Source organism: Sinocyclocheilus rhinocerous, unplaced genomic scaffold, assembly GCF_001515625.1.
Source record: "Sinocyclocheilus rhinocerous isolate Xijiao unplaced genomic scaffold, SAMN03320098_v1.1 scaffold400, whole genome shotgun sequence".
Classification (NCBI taxonomy): Eukaryota; Metazoa; Chordata; class Actinopteri; order Cypriniformes; family Cyprinidae; genus Sinocyclocheilus; species Sinocyclocheilus rhinocerous.
In genome coordinates, this window is record NW_015666595.1 from 102,114 (window position 1) to 116,639 (window position 14,526).

At 38.1% G+C, this 14,526-nt stretch overlaps 1 protein-coding gene across 11 annotated transcripts in view; it reads right to left on the reverse strand.

The window, feature by feature from the left end:
* The window catches only part of cacna1c (calcium channel, voltage-dependent, L type, alpha 1C subunit), a 129,350-nt gene that overhangs the window by 25,984 nt on the left and 88,840 nt on the right, over nucleotides 1–14,526 (reverse strand). For 10 of the 11 annotated variants that reach the window (XM_016544450.1, XM_016544456.1, XM_016544454.1 and 7 more), the window contains exons 4-17: nucleotides 11,395–11,534; nucleotides 10,245–10,384; nucleotides 9,477–9,638; nucleotides 9,177–9,379; nucleotides 7,760–7,863; nucleotides 6,350–6,522; nucleotides 4,625–4,715; nucleotides 3,069–3,095; nucleotides 2,484–2,644; nucleotides 1,208–1,433; nucleotides 931–1,132; nucleotides 721–841; nucleotides 516–630; nucleotides 133–253 (exon numbers count right to left, since the gene is read on the reverse strand). In XM_016544450.1, coding sequence (XP_016399936.1) covers nucleotides 133–253; nucleotides 516–630; nucleotides 721–841; nucleotides 931–1,132; nucleotides 1,208–1,433; nucleotides 2,484–2,644; nucleotides 3,069–3,095; nucleotides 4,625–4,715; nucleotides 6,350–6,522; nucleotides 7,760–7,863; nucleotides 9,177–9,379; nucleotides 9,477–9,638; nucleotides 10,245–10,384; nucleotides 11,395–11,534 — 1,986 coding nt within the window. The remainder of the gene's footprint in view (nucleotides 1–132; nucleotides 254–515; nucleotides 631–720; nucleotides 842–930; nucleotides 1,133–1,207; nucleotides 1,434–2,483; nucleotides 2,645–3,068; nucleotides 3,096–4,624; nucleotides 4,716–6,349; nucleotides 6,523–7,759; nucleotides 7,864–9,176; nucleotides 9,380–9,476; nucleotides 9,639–10,244; nucleotides 10,385–11,394; nucleotides 11,535–14,526) is intronic. The other variant, XM_016544453.1, reaches the window with a different exon arrangement.

The following is a 14,526-nucleotide window of genomic DNA, read 5'->3' on the forward strand; positions in this document are numbered from 1 at the left end:
TACAATAAACAATAAGATTAGTGTCTTTTATAATGTTTTTGTTGCCACTGTCGCCACTCCAGGCTGTGTGCACTATATTCCTATTAATCTGTTCCCTTAATCTGTGTTTCTATGTGGCCTCTTGCTAGTGACCTTGGTAGCAGTTGGCGTCTCTCCATCAGAAGTGATGGATTTTAGTTCAATCTTTTCCTCTTTCTTTTCATCCTTCAGAGGTGGTTTCTCAGAGTTCTGGCGCTTCTCTGGACTGGCCGTTCTGTAAGACAGAAATTGTGTCATGAATGTGTGCGTTTGCAGCTTTACGGTCCCACTAAGCACCTGTATTTACAGCTCTTCAGAGGGACAAAAACACTTCTGCAAAATGATCCTTAATTTCCTCAATGTTAAACTAATGAAGTCATAACCGATACACTTAATGAGCTCATCAGGCAGGGGGCAGGAAATCTTTATAGGAAGGTTCTACGGGCCCTCAGACCACCTCAAAGCATTGCACTCATGTGAACTGTGAGTCACTGAACCTGGCCAGCTTCTTCCTCTCTTTCTCCTCCTCTTCCTCTTTCTGCGCTGATGTCAGACTCTCTGCGTCTGCCAGGTTGTCCACGGCAATGGCCAAGAAGACATTCAGGAGGATGTCTGTTTAGAGTTCAGGAACAGAAATATCTGTTTTATAATGAACTCTTTTATTTTGTCACATAATGTTGTCTTAAACAGGTTTTAGGATACAGTTTCCGCAGATGAAGAGGATGATGAAATAAATGCAGACAAGCATGCCAGGAAAGGAGGGCCCACCGTACGCCATGATCCCATCAAACATCACAGAGTTCCAGTCCTCTCCGGTCAAAATCTACAATCAGAAAATAAATCCAAATCAAACATGAGTCAGGTTTGAAGACACACGAAGAGTGTGTGCTGTGGTTCAGACTGTGGCAGAACCTGAAAGACGGTGAGGAGAGACTGGGGGAAGTTATCGAAGGTGCTGCGGCGCGTCTCGTCAAAGTTGAACTTGCCACCAAAGAGCTGCATTCCGAGCAGACTGAAGATGATGATGAACAGGAAGAGCAGCAAAAGCAGGGACGCGATAGAGCGCACCGAGTTCAGCAGAGACGCCACTAGATTACTGAGAGAGTTCCAGTACCTGAGAGTGGACAGTCAGCATTAATACAAAGTCACACCCCACAATGAATGAAACATACATGTCTTTAACACATACCTGGTGATCTTGAAGATGCGGAGCAGACGCACACAGCGCAGCACAGAGATGCCGAGGGGTGACATGATCTTAGTCTCTACCAGGATAGTCTCCAGAATTCCACCGCACACCACAAAACTGTCGAAGCGGTTAAAAAGGGAGACGAAATAGGCCTGTAGGCCCAGGCTGTACATCTTCAGCAGCATCTCACCGGTAAAAAGAGCCAGCATCACCTTATTGGCGATATCTGTAAGCACAGAAACAACACATCCATTCACTATGAGATTTATACACCACAGAGAACTGAAAAGCTGTTCACTACAGTTTTTTTTTTTAACCCTCTGAGGTCTGAGAGTGTTTTTTGGCCCTGGAGAAGTTTTGACATGCCCTGACAATAGCGGGGGTTTTTTTCCATTTTTTTTTTTTCAGTTTCTTATAACCATATTAATGGGTAAAGTCTGATTACACCTTATTCAGCACAAACTGTGTTACAATCATTTAAAATAAATATAAATAGAATTAAACACTTTAATTAATACTTAAATTGATCAAAAGTGACAATAAAGACATTTTATAATGTTAAAAATGTAGCATGGCTTCCAAAAAGATATTAAGCTGCACAACTGTTTTCAACATTGATAATAATAGGAATTGTTTCTTGAGTCCAAATCAGCATATTAGAACAATTTCTAAAGGATCATGTGGCACTGAAGACTGGAGTAATGACTGCTGAAAAATTAGCTTTGCCATCACCGGAATAAATTACATTTTAAGTAGTAGTTTATAAATTACAATAATATTTCACAATATTACTGTTTTCACTTGATCAAATAAATGCCGCCTTTGTGAGCATAAGAGACTAAAACATTTTAAAAAATCTTTAAAAAACTTATGAATAGTTCTGTACATTGAGTGTGTCTGGGGGGGAAAAACGAATATAGTGTGACATCATAGAATCAGCATTGCGTTATTTACTAAAATAGCTGGAGTAAAGTAGTATTATTAACAGATCGTCCTTGGTTGGCAAAGTTCTTCAGTATAGACAAATCAAACCAAGGTTCTGAGATCAATTACGCAACAACATTTGATGGGGTTTTATGGGATTGGATGGTCACTGCTGAGCTCTGAGAGATACGAGATATGGAAGTCATAAAAGGACAACCAAGGACAACTAATCAAAATATGAAGTATATCACACGTACACTAAATATTTGACCGCTCAAGGCTGCATTGTTGTTTATTTTAGTAGCAACAGTATTGTATATTGAAATATGTACGGTACTGTAGTGTTGTGTACCTTGTACATTGGTGAGCCAGTCTGGCTGCTGGTGGTGCTCAGAGGCAATGGTAAGCGTGTTCAAAAATACCAGGAAAATCACCAGCCAGTAGAACACATTTGACTTCACTGCTGCACGGCACGTGCGCCGACATAACCGATTCCATCGGCGTGAATATCGACTGCAAATACAAAGAGAGAGACAGAGAAACAGAGAGAGAAATATCATATAAAACGTGCGAAATTCAAAGTCTGTACAATCTGACACCATTCTTACCAGCCGGGATAAATATCCTTTCAGTATTCACTAAATGCACTTTGTAACATAACAACTATGTGGGGTGTTTGTACTGGCAGTGAGTGAAAATGCTGCTGCTCTCAATTCTTTTGGCAATTGTAGCAAACAAATCTAACCTGAATAACACTGGCAGTCTGAACTTGTTAATGGATGTTCAGCCACTGATTAGAGGGCAACCGTGATGATCAAAACACAACACTGGCATCGAAACACAACAAACACACACAAAACACACACACACACACACATATATATGAAGAGCAGTAAGGAAGGCAGCCTCGCCTTCCGGCGGTATGTAATGTACTAACCTGAATTTGGATTTGGAGATCCTATTTCTGGAATGGAAAACAGAATGTATTATACATACAGAACAGACACAACATCATGAAGGACAGTGTTTCCACAGAGACAGCAGAACTTGGGGGGGATAGATAGATAGATAGATAGATAGATAGATAGATAGATAGAAGATAGATAGATAGATAGATAGATAGATAGATAACGTCTCTAGGTTACGTATGTAACCATGGTTCCCCGAGGGAACGAGACGCTGCGTCGAGATTCGCTTTGGGAACGCCCTTGCGTGACCGCGTTCTGAAGGAAGGTCTGTACAATCTGACTCCATTCTTACCAGCCGGGATAAATATCCTTTCAGTATTCACTAAATGCATCTGGAAACATAACAACTATGTGTGTTTGTACTGGCAGTGATTGGAAATGCTGCTGCTCTCAATTCTTTTGGCATCTATAGCAAACAAATCTAAGCTGAACAACACTGGCAGTCTGAACTTGTTAATGGATGTTCAGCCACTGATTAGAGGGCAACCGTGATGATCAAAACACAACACTGGCATCGAAACACAACAAACACACACAAAACACACACACACACACATGCCCCCTCAAGAGCTGACCATGCATGCTCCGCTCCCAAACAAACGACACACAAATCGTGTGTATCCCCTGCCATCAGATATCGTGGGCAAGGAGGAACACAGCGTTTGTACTGCCGTTCACTCGCCATAGACTTTCTCATTGTTTTATATATATATAAGTGCTTGTGCGGACAGACAACAGTAAATAGACAGACACATACACAGAGCGCTACTGAAGAGCAGAAGCTGGTTTGCGCTCTGCTGGATGCGCTTTTATGCTTTCTGGTGCTTACGTCACCCAGCTCGTGACGTCTCGCTGCTCCATTGGACTGATTTGACACGTGCTTCAGAACGTGGTCACGCAAGGGCGTTCCCAAAGCGAATCTCAACGCAGCTCGAGTTCCTGAAGGGGAAACACTGAGTGCTGCATTGCCTTACTGTTTTCAGGAAACATTTTTGTTACATTCAACTTGCAGTATGCATTCATATTTATGAGAAATTAAACAGTTCTTATGATTTAACTGGTCACATATTTTCAATATCTGTGGGAATGTTTGTACATAATTACTGTTATGGCTGTGTATTGCATAAATGTTCCTGTCTGTGTTTGTGACACAAAACACTGATCACTAACGGGGCAGATCAGCTGGAAAACAGATGACAGCAACAGATGCACAGAGAAAAAAGAAAAAAAAACACACTGAAGATCACGGGAGCGACAGGAGCCGCCCACTGAGCCCTGCTGACCTCGCCTACCAGTTCACTGGCATTAACTTGGACTCCTAAAACCATTTAAAACTAGCTCTCAACCTTACAACTGAGATCTCTGTAAATGTCTGAATACTGAAAAGCATAAGTCTGAAGAGAATTAAACATGGAGGGAAATAGAAATGTAATTACGGAATTAGAGGAAAGGAGAAGAGATGATCAGGAAGGAGAACAGAAGGAAGAGGAGAAAAGAGGAGGAACGGGATGCTTTGGGGACTTACGCCATGCGAGTACAGCAGGTCTCTCCCTCCATGTCTCCAGCGGGAGCATTATCAGTGTTCACTGACTCATTTTCACTGGCCGGCATACTCACTGCATGAGAGAGAGGGAAAGAGAGGGAGAGAGAGAGTGCGATGAATTACGAGCAAAAGATTATACTCCTTGTCATCAAAGGCTGGTTTCACACACACACACACACACACACAGACTTTCAACCTCTAAAGAACCCTTACTTAAGTTTTTACACTGACAGCAGATATGATCAGGGTTCAAAATGAACACTTACCAAATGACAAATGTGAGTAAAAACAGGCTTTGGCAAGTAAATAAAATGGAGTTTTAACATAGTACATAAAACATAATGCATAAGTCTAACTGCAAGGACAATAATCTCACTGATGTAAGTGAGGTGACTGATTCAAAGACAAACAGTTTACTAAAGAAAACATCTGCCATGACCTTTTGCATTCATCTGAGTTTTCTTTTCTCTCTCTCTCTCTCTCTAGAACATATGTGAAATATTCTTCACAGCAAAGAAAGAGAGAGATACGCCACCAGCCCTCTCTGCCCCAAACATTTATCGCTACGAATGGCGGTCACAACCAACTCAAGACACTTGACACAAATTACTTAACATAAAACATTACTGTTAATACAAAAAATACAAATAATCTGTTACTGAGCTGCAATTGTATTTTGTGCCACTAGATGTGCGTCAGCATGTGGATTACAGTATATCTCTATATACTGTACGTGTGTGAAAGTGTTTTCCCATCTGATCTCAGTAAGGGGCCGGATTGACCATACACAATCTGAGGCTCTGAAATACCAGAGTCAAAAATAAGTCCAAATACACACACACAAAAGCTTAAAACTGGCATATTTTTCTAGTCTAGTGTAGGCATCTTTTTTTAGACATCTTTTTATCTAGTGTAGATTACTGTCTAGACATTTTGTGAACCTTTTGTCCTTATGGAGACTAAAGTCCCCCACGAGGACATTTGGTCTGCCTCTGCTTGCTTATTTTCAAAAATTTCATTCCTAATATGGATAGCAAAACCTGCCCAAATACAAACACAAACACATTAATCTATTCATTCACGTTTTAGTTTGTGGTGAGTTTCTCTCATCTGCAACTGGAACAATCCATATCATATCTAAATATTGTGTATACAGTAATATGACCAAATAATTTATATCTGTCTCAGCAAGCAAGATTAACTTTCTCCAAAGTTTTTGTGCTCTAGAAATGCAAACGCAGGCATGTTGGCAGCCAATCTCACAATCAATATTTTAGGTGAGCTGCTGTTTGTTTTAATCAAATAGAAAACAGATAAATTTTCCTTAATGACAATAAACATCATATCTGAACATGTAAAACTAGCTAATAGACAAATTTGTGTTTTCAGTGAATATTACTCAAAATTGCCAAAATTGACTAGCTGCCTATAGGATGTCAGGCCTTGATCATGCTTGAAGGGCCAGAGATAAAAGAAACAATATTTCATGTAGATATTTTTAAGTATTTTCAGTATAAATTAAAACAATAGAAAAGTCGGCATTTAACACTGTAACACCTAAAATGTAACATTTCAATGTCCTCATCTGCACTTAAAATTAATATATTAAATTTGCATGGACAAAGCTCTTGCAAAACGTCTCAGATGCTAACAAACTCAGAGCAGATCAATTTGCCCCAACCTGGTGCTTCCCTTCTTCATACTCACGATTTCTAGGCTTGTCGTCATCCAGTCCCTCGTCGTCGTTCTCAGGGTCGATATCCTCCGCCTGCGTGATCCAGTCCAGGTAGCCCTTTAGATCCTCCTCCAGCTGCTGCTTCTCACGGAGCTTCTGGAAATCACCACGAGCTTTGGCCTTTTCTCGCTCTTTAGAGAACTCTCTGAGAAATGGAAAGAGAGAGACTTCCTCTAAATATCCATCCCATAAAATAAACAGACTGATTTAGAAAAAAAAGTTTAATAATCAGAAAATATTAAAAGTACAAATAAATATTAGAAACACTTCTGTAAGGGCACATACACTACACTGCTGTTCAAAGTTTGGGGTTCTTTAATGTTTTTGAAAAAAGTTTCTTATGCTCACCAGGCCTGCATTCACTGAATTTGAAAAACAGAAATATTGTGAAATATTATAGCATTTTTTGTTGTCAATTTTAATATATTTTTAAATATTCTATGAAATATAAAAACACATATATAAAAAATTATTGCTGTGATGGCAAAGCTGAATTTTCAGCAGTCATTTCTTATTATTATCAATGTTGAAAACAGTTGTGATTAGGGCTGTGCGATATTGAAGAAAAATGTGATATGCGATAACTCATTAAATAATGCGATATTCAATATGCGATATGATGTGATGCTTAGGATTATTAGGATTATTTAATGAATATAAAAGTTCAAAAGAACAGCATTTATTTGAAATAAAAGTCTTTTGTTACATTATAAATGCCTTTACCTTTCATAAACTTAATGTGTCCTTGCTTAATAATAAAAAACAAATATTATTTTATTTATTTATTTGTTTTAATCTTACTGACCCCAAACTTTTGTACAGTGGTGTATTTATTGTAAAAAATAGAACCAAACTCATTTTAATAACAGAAAAATAAAAAAGCAAACAAAACATCTTTTGACCCTTGCTTGTACAGACTTGTTTTAAACACAAAAAAGACAAAGCAAGATAACAGAGCTCTCTCACACACACACCCTCCAAAGGATAAAAATTTAGTTAGAAATAAAGAAGATGGAGAGAGAATGAATGAGTGTCCCTTACCCGCTTAAAACCCCAAGAACCAAATTAAGAACAAAAAAGGAGCCAATGATGATTAAAGTGACAAAATAAAGCCATGGCCAGGAATTCCCTACAGCATCATTCACCTGGGAATGGAGGAAAGGATGGAGTATGGGGGAAGAGAGGGATGGATGGATGGAGGGGTACAGTTGAAAAGGGATGAATGAATAATTAGTATGTGTCTGCTGGACTTGGGCAGTGCTACACAACCCCTCTCTGGCTCGCTCAATCCCAGTGCTTTGAGAAAGAAAATGTGTTTGATCAGAGTTCAGACAGAGCTTGTTCTATTGTCCACACACACACATTCAGCACACAATGCTTACCCGCTCAACACACCCAGAACCAGATTTAGAACGAAAAAGGATCCAAAGATGACCAGACTGACAAAATAGACCCATGGAAGCTCATAACCCATGGCATCCTGCATCTGAGACGAGGAGGGGACAGTTAGAAAAAGAAAGAAGAGCGGAGAGGAGAGGAAGACAGTCAGCGGAAACGAGTGCAGTGAACAGCACATGCTTGTCCCTCAGAAACCCAGAACATCAAGAAAACCCATGAAGCACAGAGCATATTCAAAAGAGAGAAAGACAGAGAGAGAGAGAGAGAGAGAGAGAGAGAGAGAGAGACGTTCAGCCGAGTCTGTTTGACTGCATTAAAAGATGTCATCAGGAAAACCGTCAATCACTTTAAGTATCTGGAAGAGTGCAGAAGACTGAGATACAGTGAAGATGGGCTTTAGAGAGCAGCAGTGATATAATCACATTCACAGGGCTCAACAGGACTTTTTCTGATACCGAGTCGGGCCAGTAGTTTTTTTTTGTTACGTGCCATGCAAACATTTTCAGTGGCCCCACCATATTAGAAGGTTTGATGTTTGTTTTTAGCAATGTGTTATGCTTGCTGGGAATATTTATATTTCTCATTACATACTAAGTTTTATATAGCTATAATGTAACTTCATAAATTCATAAACACCCTTTTGCTAGAAAATAATGTCATATGATGACATCAATGATAGTTTTCAGCACTTTTTTTTACTGTTGCATTACAAGTCATTTCTGCAAATTCAAAACATTGTCTTGGTGAAGAATCAGCAGAATATTTTCAATGTAAAATATATCACAAAAATCCAAAGGTTTAAATTCGCAAGGTAAAAAGATGGATGTACAAAATCAATGAATGTAAAAATTACAGTGGCGACGCAGCACTGGCCCAAGCCATTAAGTCATCCTTGTTGTTGAGCCGTAACATACACACCACTCACCTAGTCAAAAAATATATATATTTAAAAAATATATATAAAATAATAAATCGCAAAAGAATGTGGATTCCTAATAGAATTTCCATTATAATTTGGAACTAAGAATGAATCTTTCAAAAACCCTTCAGAATCATCTCTATCCACAATAATGGCGATCACATTGGGAGCTTATAAAATCCCCCAAAATATATTTGAAACACTTTAAATGTTATGCAGGGGCATTTTTACCTATGTTCCATAAGATTTTCTCTGAAATCCTATAGGAAAATTCCCATTATAGTTACATTATGATTCTATTTAGGATTTGTTCCAAATTAGGAAAGAAATTCAAATAGGGTTCCTTTAGGATCTTTAACTAAAGACACTGGGAGATATTCTTAACCCTGCTGTACCTCATTCATGTGTCTTTTCTCATTAAAGAGACCATGTGTGCTCATACAGTCATTAGGTGTGGTGTGCCGTTATTGGAGCAGACTCACCCAGTACAGGACGTCAGTCCAGCCCTCCATCGTGATGCATTGAAACACAGTTAGCATGGCAAATGCAAAGTTATCAAAGTTCGTGATTCCATCATTTGGGCCCGCCCATCCCATCATGCACTGCGTTATGTTGGCCGAGGAGCAGTGTCGTCCATGGGTGGAGCTTGGGGCGCAGGGGGCCGGCTTCTCTTCAGATATAGTACCTGAAAGAAAACGGGATTTTGCCAGCTGATCTGGGTAAATACCAGGGACCAATGACTAGAACAAAGAAGGAACAAATACTACAGATAAAGCCCAGACCTTTGTGTCCATCTTTGAAGAAAAAACAGGTTCTGTGCATCTTGCCCATGAAGAGCTCGAGGCCGATGATGGCATAAATGATGATGACGAACAGAACGAGCAGAGCGATGTGCAGGAGGGGAACCATGGCTTTAATGATGGAGTTCAGCACCACCTGTAAACCTGCAAGCACACAAGGAATCAAAAAATTACTGTAGATAATTCTCATGGATGGTTTTCTTTGTTTTATGAGTAAAGCATTTATATTCTGAAAAGTAACTGTTTATACTCAGAATATTATCAATAATAAAATGATAATGTGCAGTCATCAGCTAATTATGATCCCATTGTGAAGCCAGAACAACTTAAAACAAATGGACAATTACAGTATACAGTTTAAAAGTCATTATACTTAGGTGTTGAAAAAATATTTGACTGCAGAATAAAGTGACTGCTTAATCAGATTCAAGTATTTCAGAGAGACATATAATAACAACTAATGAATGTTCGCATTCTGGACAAAACTGGCAATCAGAAAAAATAAATGGATTTGCCTACACAATAATAAAAAGCTGTGCCTACACATGCTGATAAGAATGGCTTAATAGAGTTTTGACTTCTGAATTTCTGGGTTGTGTTTACTGATTCTCGCATCATTTCAGATCCTCCTATAGGAAGGAAATTAACATTTATTTAAATTCGTGGTCTCTCAGGTTCTCAGTTCTGACTCATGGACAACTTACTCAACAGTCATCAGATGTGTGTGTGTGTGTGTGTGTGTGTACTCACTAGGTACTCCAGATACGAGTCTCAGAGGTCTCAACACTCTAAAGGCTCGCAGGGCTTTTACATCAAACCCTGCAGCCTTGCCTCCCATTGAAGTCCCACCATCCCCTTTAGTGGCCTGCTCTAATATTGCACTGAACAGCCTGAAAGAGAGAGAGAAAGTGGAAGCTATCGATTCATTAGCAATTTACATTTCACATTAAATTTAAACTAAGAAATTTGTTAAGTGAGAATAAGAAAGCAGTCCTGACTTTACCCAGTAGGCAACAAATGAAAATCATTGGGGGGCTGGGAATGCTTTTTCCATGATATGACTAGAGTCTTTTAAACATACTGTTATTTTTTTTAATTTACCATTCATTTCTACTGAAAGTGAACACTACTTTGAAATACTATTATAAGTGCCATCAACACCATGCACATTTAATATTATATTTGAAAATAAGATAAAATAAAATAAAATGAAAAGCCTCTTTAGCAATTAGTTTTAAACATAAATCTACTTTATTTGATTTTTTAATAAATAAATAAAGTCTATTTTTAAAAATGACTTAAATGAGACATAGAGCTTAACTGCAACAGACCAGTTGTCAGATATGACATTCAGACCAGTAGTGTGAGTGAATTGACTATTCTTTACTGGGAAACCAACAAAAGTCCTGGAAAAGTACTGAATGTTCATATAAATAACGTCATTATGTATTTTAAAATAAGAGAGCTAATATTAAGATAAAAAATAAATACAATAAAATAAAAAAGGTATCAATAAATAATTATATATTTTTAGTATATTTAACAATTAAAGTACTTTAAAGAACTTTTTTTTACAGAAAGTTTATTTTTACATTTTTAATTTTTCATATTTAGAATGTAATAAATCATGCTATGTTTCATAAACATGCTTACGTTCCATGAACATAAGTTTATAATTTCATATTTAAAACACTACATTTCATTACACAATTTCAGCTTCTGTGCAAAGACAACAAAGCTGTCCACTGACACCCTACAAAAAGCATTCTTCTCTATTAAAGTGTGGCAGTTTACTACGATAACTCAAACTGTAGACCAGAGATCAGATCACTCACTCATGCGTGCATATGTTCCTATGTCTCAGGGGTTACTTCAGGTTACACCGGGAGCTTGTACTCACCCTACCACCACGATGATGAAATCCAACAAGTTCCAGCCGTTCCGCAGGTACGCATTAGGATGACACAGCAACCCGTATGCAATAACTTTGAGAAATGCTTCCACCGTAAAAATGATCAGAAAGAGATACTCCACCCGTTCCTAGACAGACAAAACAGAGACAAAGAGGATATTAGCTCTCTAATTGCATCAGCTCTAATATCTTTAAGCATAAAGCCGCTAGAAGCTCTGAACCCACATCAGAAAATGTACTGAGCCATTTGTCTGGATGACATTTTATTACAGATCAGGCCTATCAGAAAAGAACAGATATCACACACAAACACACAGAATGTCGGTGCACCAGAGACACTGTGTTCGAGAGGATTATAGAGCAGAAATGCTGCGTCTGTAAATGCCAGATGAATTTCAAAGTCTTTGCTGACTGTTTCCCAACTTTCCTGTGAGGATCAAAACACAGACATTCATCTCCACACGACTCTGGGAAAAGGGATTTCAGAACTGATTTGTTTCAACTAGCTGTCAATTGATTTAAAAACGCAATGAAATAATTACATGATTAATCAAATGGACTGCATATCAATATTTGCTGAAACAATCCTCAAATGAAAACAGTTCAGATATATGATATTCTTGTGGCAGATTAAATCACCAAATAGACAAAGCAGCTATAAATAAAAAATAATATTTTCAGCAGGTCCTAGAGACGTACTGTATCTTAAGATAAGTCAAAATAGTTGATTTACACAGAAAGGAGAACATTAGCTTGGAAAATGACCACAATGTCATTGTAGCTGAGGGTTTTATTACATGCAAAAAAAATTCTGCTGCCAATTGTGGAGAGGATATTGAAATAAACACTGGGATAAGCCTTATTTTTTAAGGAAATAGTCAATTTAGCATAATGTATGAAGATGATACAGAATTCACTGCAGAACTGCACTCAAAATAAAAACTGCATAATTCAAATGATAATTTAAAAAAAACATGCAAATGCAGCTAGTTGTGTGGTCCAATAAATATGTTACTAGGTGCAAATTTCACAATTTACATAAACTGTAATATAGTAGACTTAAACCATATATAATTAATTGTAACATAAATAAATAAATGTATATATAATATACACCGTTCTAACACAATATCAAACAATGGATATATGAATATGGATAATTTCAAATTATTGTTGTGTTTAGCAGAAAAAACAGCAGCATAAGGATCTGAAACAACATGAGGGTGAGTAAATAATGACAGATTTTCATTTTGGGGTGAATTACTCATTAAACAGGAGCAGAACGGTGTTTAGTTTATGTGGAATCACATTATAAATCCAGCTGCTTTAAAAACAGGGTTAGTCATCACCTACTTTACTGTGGACTAAACTCTGAGATCTGGAATCAATCTGAGGCTCTTAAATTAATTAAGCTCAATTACTGACAAGAGCCCTCGGTCATCAGCACATTCAACACCACAGCAATCATACACACACACACACACACACACATACTCACGCATACACACGGAACATCTAACAATTACATCTAAACAGACAGATGAATCTGTTGTATTAGATTTAATTATGGATTAATTTTGATGTCCTGTCCTCATACTCCCTCTGTGTTTTACGATGTGTTTGGGCAATGCGTAAAGGACCATTAAAATAGAATATGTCATAGAATTTTTAAAAAAGTCAAAAAACATGCACAAAACAATTATCCAACAACATTTGCAGTCTAACAGAACACATACTGTCAGTCCTGCTTGACTTCACCCCTTTCCTCCTGATTTGCTGTGTGTGTGGACGTAGGAGGTGAGAGGTCGTGGGAGCTGCTCTGAGACTGTGCAGTCCCCTGAGAGCCATTTGGGTTTACAGAACAAAATAAGGGCTCCAGCTATGCTCACTGAGAGAGACAGAAATATTCCCATGGCTCTGTCTGTCAACGGTCACTTTTACAAAATATCAACTTGATCGTCAACCTGTTCTTAATAGTTCATGGATCTTCACGATTTGTACACATGAGCTTTGGGTCGCCAGCCCAGATCCATTCAAACAACAAAACCTGCCAGAATCCTCTTTTTCCTGCACATCAGTAATGAGTACCAGGGCAAACTGGTTCTGTAAAGAAAATCGTATGGAATAAGGCTTGACTCTTGCTTTAGTTTTTGTAGTCCGCGCATGAGAAATAAAATTTTCCTTTATCGTTTAGAATAAAAGGTCTGGGCCCGTATTCATCAAAATTCTTAGTGCAAAGAGTTGCTCTTAGTGACAAAATTCTAAGAAAGATCTTAGAAATGTGGGTGTTTCCTCTTAAAATTAAAGAAAAGATCCTGGTAAAGAAGAAAGTAATTCAGAAAGTATCTTAACCCTTAAAAGAGCTCTTAAGGTCCAAAATTGTTAGGAGTACTGACGAGGACTTTTAAGAAGCTTAAGAGTTTTTTTAGCAGCAGAGAAAATCAACTTGAAGAAATGCATATTTGCACACAATGCATGACAGTGAGTTAATAAGGCACTACACATTAGATCGTACAGTGATCATGTTTCTGACCGATATTATTAGAGACACGCTAACATCTCCGACACAGTTTAAAAATGCCATAACGCCAGAAATGAAAGTAATCACTACATTAACTACGACCACGTTCACACTCTCAGTTTTAGGAATTGACAACCGCATTTCCTTACAGTCTCGAAATGTCCCGTTCAAACAGCAGCTTACTGTACTGTAGCATCTCGAATACTGTCTCTATAAACGTGCAACGAGAGTCAAGCCCGTAAATGCACTCGCGTCCTTCTCTGCATCTCCTGCATGACACTGAATTTGAGTCACGCACAGAAAACTGGGCGTTCTGCAAATATGCAAAACTGACGGAAACTGCTCCAGTGGAGAACAGTGACTGGATCTAAAACCTTCAGATGATGCACAGCTCACTTCTCCGTCGCTGTAACTTACCCAGAGTGAAACCACACATGAGCAGCTCTCTCGCACTGTACTACAACTAGTTGTCCAGCGTGTTCAAACAGCGTGTGTTTTCCGAGGTTGTGTAAGTATATATATATATATATATATATATATATATACATATGTGACCCTGGACCACAAAACCAGTCTTAAGTCGCTGGGGTATATTTGTA